The sequence below is a fragment of the Malania oleifera genome, chromosome 8 (genome assembly GCF_029873635.1).
Source record: "Malania oleifera isolate guangnan ecotype guangnan chromosome 8, ASM2987363v1, whole genome shotgun sequence".
NCBI classification, from domain to species: Eukaryota; Viridiplantae; Streptophyta; class Magnoliopsida; order Santalales; family Ximeniaceae; genus Malania; species Malania oleifera.
Window position 1 is genome coordinate 25,953,901 of NC_080424.1, and position 14,509 is coordinate 25,968,409.

At 41.9% G+C, this 14,509-nt stretch overlaps 1 protein-coding gene across 1 annotated transcript; it reads left to right on the forward strand.

Annotated features, from left to right (window-relative positions):
* Window positions 1-13,570: 13,570 nt before the first annotated feature.
* Window positions 13,571-14,113, forward strand: LOC131162619 (uncharacterized). Its single transcript, XM_058119228.1, has one exon. It carries the CDS (start codon window positions 13,571-13,573, stop codon window positions 14,111-14,113), a length of 543 nt encoding a protein of 180 aa, XP_057975211.1.
* Window positions 14,114-14,509: the final 396 nt, after the last annotated feature.

Here is a 14,509-nt window from a genome sequence, read left to right on the forward strand (position 1 = left end):
ACTATTTTGTGCACACCACACACTTAGTGCAACACTCATTTAGAATAGGAGATAGACAGTATTCAAAATCAGAAGCAGAGCTTGACTTTGACCTGACTTCAGTTCGTGAACTCTCAGACACACAGAGAGACTAGAGAAGAAGACCGGAGGAGATAAGAAGAAAAGGGTAAAATTCATAACCACACTTCTTACTTTGTCTATCGATGATCGTGTGTGATTAGTTGGAATGCAGGTATTCCCATCCCAAGTATCGGGTTTGAACCTAAACCTAGGAAGACCTTGAACTGAATCACTTCCCGAACTTAGACCCGAATTTGAGCCTGAGTTCAATTACTTTGATACCCACCTAGTCCGAATTCAGGTTCGGACTCTGATCCATTTCTAAACCCTTACCCATTTTTTCTTACTTCTCCAGATTCTTAAGTCTAGACCCGAAACAGATTTGCATCAACCCCCAAACCTGAGTCTAGTCTGAATCCTTAGCCCAAACCCTTGTTTGGGTTCACACCAATTTCAGGACATGGGCCTTGTTTTCAAACTCACTAAAGCCCATCAGCTTACCTTAACTGTCGACCCAACTTCATTTTTAAAATAAAAAATCATGAAACACTTTTAAAATACCCCAGACCGTTTTTAAAATCCAATACGGGCCTTGTTTTAAAATCTAAAATTGGGCTGGCTCATTTTTAAAAATCCAATATGGGTCCTGTTTTAAAATCTAAGTTGGGCCGACCCATTTTTAAAATCCAATACAGGTCCTGTTTTTAAATCTAAAATTGGGTCGACCCATATTTAAAATCTAATGCAGGCCCTGTTTTAAAATCTAAAATTGGGCCGACTCATTTTTTTTTTTTTTTTAAATCCAATACGCTGTTTTGAAATCTAAGTTGAGCCAACCCATTTTCAGAGTTTAACACTGGCCCATTTTAATATTTAACTTAATCAGGCCCATCCCAAGTTACCCCCACGCCTGCCTGTAGGCATGTGACTTGCTCGGGTCTGCTCGAGTATACACACACACACACACACACACACACACACACACACACACACACACACTCACACACACACACACACACACACACACACACTTGGGTTGACTCACATGTGAGTCAACTCGCACTCACCCATTTAGTTGAAGATGAGTTGGCTCGTATTCAACCTCACGCCAATTCCCCACCGAAACCCTAACCCTAGCCTGAAACTGAACCCTAGCTAGAGACCCTAAAATCATAGTTTCTTGCGTACGAACATATGGTCGATAGATCACGACCTGTATTCACCAACAAAGATGATAACCATAATATAAAAAAAAGGGAGGTTTGAGATTACTTAGTTGTGGATCTTTTTTTGAACATTCTGAAGCCTAATCTTAAGCTCAGCCTTGTTTGAAGCCATATCCCCAAACCATTTAAGCATCTGAATCTCAGAAGAAGCCATATGCCTAAACCGTTGAAGCATCTGGATCTCTGAAACTCTAGGGTTTCTAAGATAACTTTTTTTTGCTTGTAGAGGAAAGAGAGCAGGGTGATAGCCTAGGGTTTCTAGAGAGACAGAACAACATAGGGTAGAAAAACTAGTTAAAGGGAGGTTCGTCTGAGTAGAGATGAAAGAACGGGAAAGTCGGGTTTCTCAATCGAGTCATAAGGTCTCAGAGGAGTATAGGGTTTCGGGGAGAATATGATATAGGGGAAAGGAAGAGAAAGAGAGTTTGAGAGGAGCGAGAAGGCAAATCAAAGGAGAAAAAAAACGCTAGGGTTTCTGTTTGTTGAATTGCAGGGATTTGGGAGAAAGAGAGAGTGCCTCGGGTGGGAAAGGTGACAAAATGTGTGAAAACAGAGATTTTTGTTTAAATATGCCCTCCCCTGGAACTCCCAGATCATGACACACGACATATCCTCCTCCGTTAGATCAAAGAGTGACATGGCCAAATCTAGGCCATTCATCATATGCCTCCTTGAATGGTTAGGATTTGACCAAGCCAACTAATTTGAGCATGTTTTATTCTGGCCATTGGATCTCAAGCGTCTATCAACGACTGTGATTTCTTGGTGTTAGAAGCATTGATTGCTGCTAGCCCCCTCTAGTTATGCATGTCTGTCCCCTTCAACCGCCATGCAACACGTGGCCACCTTGCCCCTCACAGTTAATGCAGCAAGCTACCCCACCTCCAGCCGTTCAATCTCTACATGCAATGGACGCCCCAGACTGAGGTCACATAAGCAATCCATGTGATACTTGCCACCTGCCATCCATTCTAGATCTCCACGGACAATCAATATCAAGTTGTGTTAGCTTGCCAAAACCATTCCATTCTCCACTGTTGGATCCACGTAGCGCTGCAACGGTCACGATCGCTTCGTATCTGGAGCTATCCTCGAAACCCGTTTCCCTGCTCGTTGTTCAACACCTGGCACCACCTCTTCTTTTCATTAAAAGCGGTTCATAAGGATCCTTCTCTGCCGTACGATCAAAGCTTCCTTGCACGGTCACGATCTTCTCACGTTAGCAAACCTGACATGTTTCACCATTTCCGTTGGATCTACGCCCCTCTTCAGTGGTCGAGATTTCCCATGTTAGGAGCATTTACGAGGGCTTGCATGCTTCCTCGCCCGGTGCCAACATGTGGCATTTTTGTCCCGTCTCCCATTAATGCATGCCGGATTGATGCGAACCATTGAATCATTGCCTTTGTGAACACTCAGGATGGTGCCACCTCTGCAATCCTCACTAGTTTACGTACCCCTCTCGTCAGATGATACGTGGCACAATTGGTCCTAACCCGGACCTTCAATCGATCTCCCTCAGACTGGTCAAAGTTTGACTGGTCCGTCCCCTAAGCCGGATTACATAAATTATTCTTATTTTATTTTATTTTTAATATATATTTCTAATAATTCCTTTTAAATGTAAAAAATTCATAAAAATACTCAGAAAAATTTCCAAAAATCTGATAAAAATACGTAAAATTCAGAAAAAATTCTAAAAATTTTCTTTACTTGATTTTCATTGTTTTTACTTATTTTTTTGTTATTTCAAAATTTTGGGGAAAATGTAGGAAAAATTGTTATAAAAATTCAGAAAAATCATAGGAAATATAAAAAACATTGTTGAGTTAGAAAACTCATTTTCACTCATTTTTTTATCCCCAAGTAAATTTCAAACCTCCCAAAAATATTATTTTCATACTTAGACAAATCCTACAATTTTCAAAAACCTCGGGAGCGTACTTTGTACCCTATTTTCTCAATTTCCCAATCTCAATGTTTGCAATGGGAGGCATTGAGCTTTTCGGAGTACGATATGCCCCGGCTCTGAGGGATACCTATATAGTATTTTTATTTTTTTTTTCAATTTTTTGGAAATGAGTAATCTTAAAGGCTTATTAAGTTTAGTTTAAGGGATATTTCTCGATTAATTTGGTACCATTCGTAAGAACGGGCGCGTAGGGGGTGCTAATACCTTCTTTTCGTGTAACCGTACTCCTGATCCTGACTTTGGCAACGCATACTAATTCTACCCTTAATTGGGTAGTAATAAAGTGTTCTAACCACACTTCAAAAGGTTAGTAGTGACTCCATCACACCATACTTTCCATGAAAATATTCTTTTCGGAATTCACCCTTTTTCCCAGTTCGCGGCCGCACCCGTGCGTGTTTGGCAGGTTCGGGATGTCGCGACAGCTTGGAGACTCCACTGGGGATGCTTGAGAGTCAAGCCGATGATTAGTTGAGGATTATCCCAAAATTCAAATATAATAAGCCTTCTTGATTACTGATTGTACATATTATTCATATGATTATTTCTTTGTAGGTACTTTGCGAGTAACCATAGTAAGTATAAGTGAATAAGTAAACACTTGGATTTGATTGCGATAACTTTATTGACTGAATAAGCATGCGATTAATTGTGAATACCTTGATTAAGCACGTGATTACTTATGAATATCTTGTTGCCATGGTTGATAAATAAGCATGTGACTACTTGTTTCCATGATTTGTTTGAATAAAGCATGTGAATAATGAATGGATGGATGAAAGGTAAGGGGATTAGGCTGAAGATTCAAACACATTCATAGCTCTATACTCAGGCTTTCCTTTTAAGATTAGATAGGAGTGTAATAGCATTTGTCTCCATGTGGCAGGGCTTATGGGGACCCGTGAACCACTCCGCTCAGTGCGAGCTTTGTCCGGACCTCTGTGAGGGAGGATAAAGTCTCAATCTGGGAACCTTTCATTAATAAGGGCTAGAGCCTAACCACACATTTTTATCCAAGATCCCTTACCTAGGATAGGACCTTAGAGAACCTTGAATATACCTTTTCCCGGGTTGGGATAGGAGCCCCATCCTTCTCCGTGTGGTTGCATGCTTGTATATATATTTTTTCATCTATCCAACATTATTACTGACATATTGCATCTATGTAGGCATTTTACACACCTTTCCAAGGTCTTGGGAAAAATCTAAATCACCGATGGAGGGCCTTGTAGTCTATTGAGAGGTAGAGTTGGTAGTCCGATTATACTCCGAGAGTCAACAAAAGCAGTAGGGTGACAGCATAGGAGAGGAATCTATATTTGAGGTATTAGACTGGTTCAGCATAAATACTCGGTCCAATCTTATGGAAGAGCTAAAAAGCATTTGGAAAGGGTGGACACCCTAGCGCTTTTTAAAGTTCTCCCAACAGTATGGGCATATTGGCTTCTTGTTACACGTATCGGTGAATCCCCATGTGATCGAGGTACTGGTAGAGTTTTGGAATCTGGCATACTGTTGCTTTACCATGGATGGGGTAGACTTAGCCCCGACCATCGAGGAATATGCTTCATTGTTGCACCTAGCCAACATTCCAAAGCCATACAAAGTGTATTTGCATGATTCTCGAACATCCCTTGCAACGACACTACATGACATCACCGGTGTTAAAATCCCGAAGACAGAAGACACAAAAATCCCTTGGCATTATTTAAAGGGACCAATGGAAAAGGAAGACAAGGAAGAAGCTCAGCTACACATGCTAGCCTTAGCCATTTATGGTCTAGTGGTATTTCCGAAGGAGCTAGGGACCATTGACCACGTGACCATCTCATTTGTAGCACAGGTGAAAGAGGGAATCAATCCGGTTCATGGAATCCTAGCATAAACTTTCCGATCTCTCTGTGGGTGTTAGACTAGGAGACATACTAGGTTGACATGCTGCGTGCAACTATTATATGTCTGGATGATGAGCCACTTACCATGCAGTCAGGGGACCTTTCACCCTACATTCTCGACAGTCAAAATCCCTTTGGCTGAGTTCAGGACGGTTTAGTGGGAAAAATATGCCAGCAAATCTGAGTGGAAGGAAATGTTCTGTCATCTGGTCAGCAGAGTGCTTGCCTAGCAAGCACTCTGGATGGATCGACCTAATGTGATATATAGGTGCGAGAACTTCTTATGGCTACCACTACTAGGCTTGTGGGGAGGGGGGGGGGGGAATAGCTTATGCACCCCTTATGTTCAGAAGACAAGTGAAGGCCGTTCAGTTTGTACCCATGACACACGGGTTGGAAAATGCATGGTTAAAGTATGATGCAGGTGATAGTCAACAGCGAGTCCGAGACTATACTACTTCTTGGAAGCATGTGCACTTGGTAGAATCTACTGGCCAGGACTCTAGCGCCCAAGGAAACTATGAACTATAGTGGACCAGCAGGTTGAATCTACAGGTCAGGTGAGTACCAAAATTCCTTGCAGCTTGAACTTCGGTGATGATATTACAGTCTGAAGAAGAAGTACATTCGACCACGAAAGGTGCCACAAAAACCATAGCAGAAGGGCAGCAGACTGGGCAAAAAGAGCAAGAGTTAGTCGCCTTCTACCACTGGGAAATCAAATGGAAGAAGACTCAGCTCATGCAATCAGAGAAGGAAGTGGTGGCTTTGAGGAAAGAGAAATGAATGCTTCAAGTCAGGCTTAACCTGAAATCCCAGATAATGGAAGAAACCCAGGCTGAAATCGAGGAAAAAAACCCTCTATATATGAGAATTGGATAGTCAGTGGAATGAACAGAGGATAATATTTAGCCGGGCACTGGATAAAGTAGAATCGTTCATAGAACAAGACAGATACTAGGAGGCCCAATACTGAGCACTGAAGCAGAGGGTAGACGGTTCGGAACCTAGAAGGCCAGAGCTAGCTCAAGAAGGCTCGAGTCCCGTTAACAGGGGGAAGTAGGGGAATCAGAATCCTGCATCCATTTAGTCCATTTAGAAACTCCCTGTATTTTTTTCCAAAAATGTTGTATAGAAAGATTATAATGAAATGGTGACGATTTTTCTTGAAACCTTAGTCAAAGCACATAGCCAACATGCATAATTGTATTGTTTGTATTTGTTCATACACTAACTACATACTTGCATGAACATTTATTGCATACTTATACATTCATTGACCTAAAGGCATGGGTTTCGTGTTCAGGGGGGGGGGGGGAAGAAGTAAAGGAGGCAAGACTAGTCCGTAACAAATGAAGCACATAACCATCCTTACAATACCCACAGAAAGGCGCAAGTCATGGCAGATCAGTTAGAAAGCCACGTCCTGGGCATAGAGCAAGGACAAGAGGAGTTGAGTAGCCAGATGAAAAGGATACTGGATTTGCTACTAGACAAGGGAAAGACAGTGCAGGAGCATGATAATGAAGCTAATATGGATCCCATCCATGCTCCAAGTTTCACATTGGTTCATGGGCAAGCATCCGGACCATTGCCAGTCATCTTAGAGGGCTCACCGCCGAATATGGCCACCTTTATCCTAGCTGCGCCGGTACCAGGAGTTGGAGTGCCTGCGGTAATGACTATGAGGTTAGGCGCATGCAAATTCGCAGCTGAATACCGCTATGATGAGCTCGAGGAATGATTAAAAGCTATTGAGAAGACCCACGCATCCAACTCCGTCAACCTTGCAAACCTCTATTTGGTGCCTAAGGTAGTGCTTCCCTCAAAATTCAAGGTGCTAGACTTTGAAAAATTTAATGAGACCTAATGTCCTCAAACCCTTCTGTGACTGTACCGTCAGGCAATGACAGCTTATTCTAACGACAAAGGTTAGTAATGCATTGTTTTCAGAGTAGTTTAACCAGTACGGTAGCCAGGTGGTATATCCACTAAGATAGGGAGCATATTCGCACATGGGGAGATCTGGCCAATGCTTTTGTAGCACAATTCTCACGTTATGGAGATGGCGCCAAATCTGTTGACCTTGTTGGAAATGGAGAAGAAGCCCACAGAGACCTTTAGGGAATACGCCTATAGATGGCGAGACGTGGCAGTTCAAGTAGACGCCCCGGTAGGTGACCGGGATGCCATTACTTTGTTTGTGAGCACACTAAAAGAACCTTACCGGGGACTTCTTCAGGAAGCAACTCCCCATGATTTCATGGATATAGTGGCAGCTGGAGGAAGGATCGAGGCCGATATCAAGGTAGGCCGGGTCAAGGACAGTAATACTGAGACTGGTCCAAGCAGGAAGTGGACCAATAAGAAAAAAGAAGAAAAAACTCAAATGATCCAGGGATAGCCCAATCAGAGGAACTAATACACAAAATACCGGAACCAGTGGCCTAGAAGAAATTTTGTAGTTGAACCCACTGTAAACAAGCAATGTATATAGATGCTAGGCCCCAGTTTGTGGCCTCCTCACCTGTGCCTGCCCGACAAAACATGCCGGCATGCCTGAACTTGCAGACATATGCAAGGAATACACCTGGGAACTTTGGGAGGGTGGATCCATATCCCATGGCTTACGCTGAATTGTTCCCTTAATTGTTGGAAAGAAGGATGATATCCACCATTCCTGGGATTCCTGTTACCAAACCCTCCCCCGCATTGGTATAATCCCAAAGCTTGTTGTGCATACCACGCCAATTTTCTTGGCCATACTATTGACCAATGTTGGGCTTTCAAGCATAACGTGCAAGATTTGAGGGACGCAAACTGGCTGGCATTCGAGGACAAGCAGCCAGGGATTCAAGAAAACCTCTTGTTGGATCATGAAGGAGATAATATGGGGATGATTAAAGAAGGAGTGGGGGGGAATTCAGAAAAGGAGTTGGAACAGATGACATTGGATTGGGTATACAGCGAACTAAAGGCAACATGCCTAGTAGAACAAAAGGCCATTTTTCCTGAAGGCACCCCCTATGTATGCCAAAATTTAGTAAACAGATCTATACTGCGGTGTGGGAATTTCTAGGCTTTCTTGAGCAGGTTAATTAACAGCAAATGTATAGAGATTGATTGTATTTATAAGGATGGAGAAATATCAGCTATCGGGGAACACAAGCCGGAGCATTCCCAATACACACGTTGGCCGTTCATACCTATTACAAAGAAGACACTCTATACCCCGGAGGCACAGACTCGACTGGTAATCTCCACTCCACGGCCATTCCCATACAAGAGCGACAAAGCGGTGTCGTGGAAATATGATTGTGAGGCCCATATTCTGGGAGGTACAAACATAGTAGTGGGAGTAAAATGAGTAACGCGCAATGGAAGAGTCTATGCGCCAAAATGGCTGGAGAAGCACAGCTTAGAAAATGCAGGGGAACCAAGTAGAAGCCTCAAGAATCCCGTGTTGACACAGGAGGCCGAAAAATTTCTAAAGTTGATTAAGCACAACAAATATAGTATCGTCGATCAGCTAAACAAAATGCTAGCACACATTTTGTTCCATCTTTGTTGATGAATTCTGAAGTACACTGGGAGGCCCTTTTAAAGATATTAAACCAGGCATACATCCCCCAAGACATCAGTATCGACAACTTCAATCATGTGATTTGCAGCTTAGCAACAACCAATTACATAACTTTTGCCGATGAAGAAATTCCACCAAAGGGGAGAGGGCATAATAGGGCACTACATATATCTGCCATGTGCAAGGATCACATGATTGCGCGAATTCTGATTGACAATGGGTCCTCGCTTAATGTTATGCCCTTGTTCATGTTACAGAAATTGCCTGTGGACTACTAATATGTTAGATAGAACAATCTAGTGGTGAGAGCCTTTGACGGAACCCATCGGGAGTCGGTAGGGGCTATCGAGACCCTACTACAAATTGGGCCAGTACTTTTTGACGTTACCTTTCAAGTTATGGATATCAATCCATTGTACAGTTTCCTACTGAGGAGGCCTTGGATTCATAATACTGGGACAGTTGCATCGTCATTACATCAGAGGGTGAAATTTATTGAGGAAAACAAGGTGGTCTGCGTATACGGCGAAATCGATGTAATGATCACCAAACCCTCTTCTACCCCCTATGTGGAAGTTGCAAAAGAAGCGCTTGAAGACTCATTCCAGGCACTCAAGGTTATCAATGCCACAACCATAATGGAAAGATTCCCTATTCCTCGACCTCAGATTTCCCCCACGGTATGTATGATGGCCTTGGAAATGATCAAGCAGGGATACTGTCCAGGAAAAAGGCTTGGAAAGCACTTACAAGGGATCCAAAGACCACTACTTCTTAAGGAAGTAAAGGACAAGTATGACATCAGCTATGTACCCATTTTCGCAGATCGAAAGAAGAAAGCCATAGAAAAAAAGATGCAGAGGATGGAAAAGCTTACCGGTGAAGCAAGTTCCCATTTGGAATTGATTGTCCCGTCCATTGATTAGACCTTTGTGAAGGGCAGTCAGCTCAACCATGAAGTAGAAATGAAGTAGTTAAGCATATCGGTGATTGATTCAAAGGATTCTGTAAATGCTGCAAGCCAATGTGTCTGCCCGTTACCCGTTGAAACAAAATTGAGAAACTGGCATGCTACTGACTGTCCCACCTTCTTTTTATCTTATCTTGTTTTAAATCTTCTTATTTATATTTTCATTTTTTTGTAACCCGAAGACAATTTGGTCTCGAGAAATGTTTTTTATTTTAATGAAGTGGATTATATGTTGCTTATCATCCCTTGTTTCTTGAGATCCATTGTCAAAGGTGTGTTTGCTTTAATTTCGTGTTGGGATAGGGAAAAAGAAAACACCAATACACATGAGTTATGGGTTGATGTTAACTTTGAAAAAATAGTTCAAGAAGCCAAAATGGAGGAAGAAGAACCCGATCTATCCCATGAAATGGAAAGGATGTTAAAATTTGATGAAAAACCTACTATAACCAGTAGTGATTCCACGGTTACTATCAACTTGAGGATTGAGGAGGAACCAAAGCAAGTGCAGATTGGAGCACTATTAAGGGGTAGAGAGAAAGATAAAATGGTAGACCTCCTGAAAGAATATCAAGATGTTTTCGCATGGTCATACTAGGACATGTCGGGCTTAGAAACTGATCTGGTAACCCATAAGATACCAACTTATCCTGAGTGTAAGCCCGTGAAGCAAAAACTGAGAAGGATGCGGCCCGATATGCTCATAAAGGTAAAGGAGGAGGTCCAAAAGCAGTTTGAGGCTGGATTCTTAGAAGTAGCCCAGTATCCCGAGTGGATGGCTAATGTGGTCCCGATAAAAAAGAAGAATGGGAAAGTACGAGTATGTGTTGACTATTGGGATCTGAATAAGGCTAGCCCGAAAGATAATTTCCCATTCCCACACATTAATGTGCTGGTGGATAACACAGCGGGGCATGGCTTGTTTTCTTTCATGGATGGCTTTTTAGGATACAATTAGATTAAGATGGCCCCAGAAGACAAAGAAAAGGCCACATTCATCACCTTATGGGGGACCTTCTGTTACAAGGTCATGCCATTTGGTTTGAAGAATGTAGGGGCCACTTACCAAAGAGCCATGGTGACCCTATTCCATGACTTGATGCATAAGGAGGTAGAAGTGTATGTAGATGATATGATCGTCAAGTCATGAGGCAAGGGAAGCCATGTGGCAAATCTGAAAAATTTGTTCAAACGACTTAAAAAATGTCAATTAAAGTTGAATCCAGAGAAATGTACCTTTGGTGCCACTTTAGGAAAGCTGTTGGGTTTCATTGTGACCGAGAAGGGGATCGAGGTTGATTCGGACAAGATAAAGGCTATCCGAGAAATGCCTAGCCCAAAAACTGAAAAGGAAGTGCGAAGTTTCCTAGGCAGGCTCAACTTCATTGCCCGGTTCATATCCCAATTGACCACCACCTGCGAACCCATTTTCAAGCTGATGAGGAAAAATAACTCGGAAAAATGGAATGGTGAGTGTCAGGAAGCATTTGGAAAGATAAAAGATTATCTCTTGAGTCCCCCGATGTTGGTTCCTCCGGTGCCAGGGAGATCGCTCATCTTATACTTGGCTGTATCTGAAAACTCCATGGGTTGTGTACTGGGGCAACATGATGAGTTTGGAAGAAAGGAAAGGGCCATCTATTACCTAAGCAAGAAGTTTACGGAGTGTGAGTCCAAGTACTCGGAGTTGGAGAAAACCTGCTGTGCTTTGGTATGGGTAGTTAGCATGTAGTGACCTGGGGAATTATGGTTTTTAAATAATAAAAGAGGGAGGAAAATGGAAATTTAAAAGGAGGAATAGCAGGCCTCGTCGACGCGCAACGATGTGGCATATTAGGCTTGTTGACGAGGGTGAATTTTGTCGATGAGAAGTTACTGAAAGGCTATTTCACAGCTCTGAAATTCGTCGACAAGAACAAGTGTTCATCGACAAACTTCTTTCATAACCTCGTCAACGAGGTGACGTGGCTTGTCGACAAAGACCAATGTATAAATAGCCCTAAACTTGATTTTTCAGCAGATTTTCACGCAAAATACTCTCTCTCTCTCTCTCTCTCTCTCTCTCTCTCTCTCTCTCTCTCTTTCCTCTTCGATTTTCCCTTCCTCTTTGTAAAATATCGAGCCGATCTCTTGCCGGTTTGACGATTTGAGGCCACCACGACACTCTTGGGAGAGTTTTCTTCAAATCTTCTGAAGTGGATGGTTGGTGGGGCTAGTTTGATTTCCATCCCAAATTCAGGATAAGGCTTTTATTCAGCATTTGACCTTCCCTACAGTTGTAGAAAACGTAGTACGCGTAGAAATACTGAATTTTTGTTCTGGGAGATGTTGTTTTCAAGGTGTTGAGCGGGGAACCCTGTGGGTGCAGGACTGGTATATTTTAGGGGCTCTTTCAGGAATCAGGTAAGGGGATAAACTAAGCTAGTTGTTTTATGAAAATGTATGTATAACTTTACAACATTTAATTTTAGGAATATATATATATATATATATATATATGAATTATGTTGTAAAAATACTGTTGCAAATGATTATATGTTTTAAATATGCGTAAAATTCATTTTGTGTGGCATGAGTAGAATTTATTATGAATTACTTTTTTCTAGAAAAATGTTAAATGATATAGAGTTTTTATATGATATACCGGCGTACGGGCTTAGGATGTTCTCACATGATATGCCAGTGTATGGGTCGAGCTTTTTACATGATATGTCGGCATACGGGCCGAGCCATTTATATGATATGTTGGCGTACGGGCCAAGCCTCTTATTTGATATGCGATACGATTGATAAAATACAAAATGTTGGCGTAAGGGCCGATGAATTTCACATTATATATATGAAATGTGATATGATGATGATGTTGAATTTACAATTATTATTATGGAATAGCAATGTATCACAATTTGAAAATATGTTAAATGCTATCATAACCTGGTTGGCTTGGTTTAGGCTTGCACGAGCACGGTACCATAACTACGTGTTCATGATCATCATGATATTATGTTATCGCTATCATATGGGGCATCGTGAGTATGGATATTCGATATGGTTTATTGAAGTGTTGGCGCCCCTAGTGTACGAACTAGGTCTACAGACCCATCGTACTTGCAGACATTTACTTTGATTTGGCAGTGGTTGGCCAGCCTTTGTCAGCTCCCGCCTTCGGGCCACACAATCCAGTCATATGGGGGTAAGACATGACACCAACCAGCTAAACTTCCAGGGTTGTTTTGTATTATTATCATATGAGATGAATTATGTTTATGGAAATCCAGTATGTTCTACTATGATATGATTATATATGTTTTTCCTAGATATGATATAGACAGTTTCACTAAATATGCTTATGTATTCTTTTATGTATAACACGGAAATACTCATGTTGCCACACACTGGTATTAGTTTATTTTCCCTTACTGAGAGGTGTCTCGCCCCAAATTATATGAACATTTTAGGAGCCCCAAGTAGGAGAGCGGATAAAGCTTCGTAGCATAAGAGTTCAGCCATGTTACCCTATCTGAAGGGTAAGTCTTTCGCTAGGGTCAGATGAATTTTTAGGTGACGACCCTAGGTCTGGTTTTGATTATTTTGGGATATATATACAATGGATGTAGTAAAATTTGGTATTGTATTGAATGGTAATATGAGATGTATATGATTTTATGTTTCCTTCTGCTTAGGCTTATGTGTTGCATTTCTGATGTATCCCTGGTACCAACGGGTTTAGGTTGATTATGATCTGCTAGATTTATTATATCGATTTTATTTATCATGAAAAAAAATAATGGTAAAATAAGCAGGTCGTTACATAGAAGGCTGAGGCAGTACACATTGTACTACACAACATGGCTAATCTCCAAGATGGACCCGATCAAGTATGTCTTTGAAAAACTAGCAGTAACTGGCCGGGTAGCTTGTTGGAAAATGCTATTGACTGAGTATGATATAACTTATGTGACAAGGAAGACAATCAAATGGAGCGCCATAACAGAGTATTTGGCAGAAAGGGTTGTGGAAGATTACCAACCCATGGAGTTCAATTTTCCAGATAAGGATATTGATTCAGTGAACCAAATGGAGGAAGATTATGAAGGATGGACCAAGCTGTTTGATGGGGCAGCTAATGTATGGGGACACGGAATAGGGGCAGTGCTCATATCCTCAGAAGGTAAACACTTCCCTATCTCGGCCAAACTTACCTTCCCTTGCACCAACAACATCGCTGAATATGAGGCATGTGCATTGGGTTTGCAAGCTGCCAGAGACCGAGGCATCAAAGAATTAATCGTTAAAGGGGATTCAGCTTTGGTGATTCATCAGTTGACACGGGAATGGGAGACACGAGATTCAAATTTGATACCATACCAAGAATACATCCAAGAATTGATCAAGGAGTTCGACTAGATCAACTTTTCCCACTTACCTAGGGAAAGTAATTTGATCCCCGATGCCCTGGCCACGTTGGCTGCCTTGATAAAAGTTGAGCCAGAGATAGAAATTGAGCCTATTCATATAAGGATGTAGTCGGAATTGGCCTACTGTGCTGTAACCAAAGAGGTCGATGTAAAACCATGGTTCTATGACATTAAGATGTATCTCCAAAAGCAAGAATATCCCGAAGGAGCCTCTAGTAATGATCGAAAGACGATAAGGAGACTAACCATGGGGTTCTTTTTGGATAGAGAAGTTCTCTACAAGAGGAACCATGACATGACCCTCGTATGGTGTGTGAAAGTGCAAGAAGCAAAGCAAATTAAGTAAGAAGTCCACAAAGGTGTTTGTGACACCCATGCCGGTGGT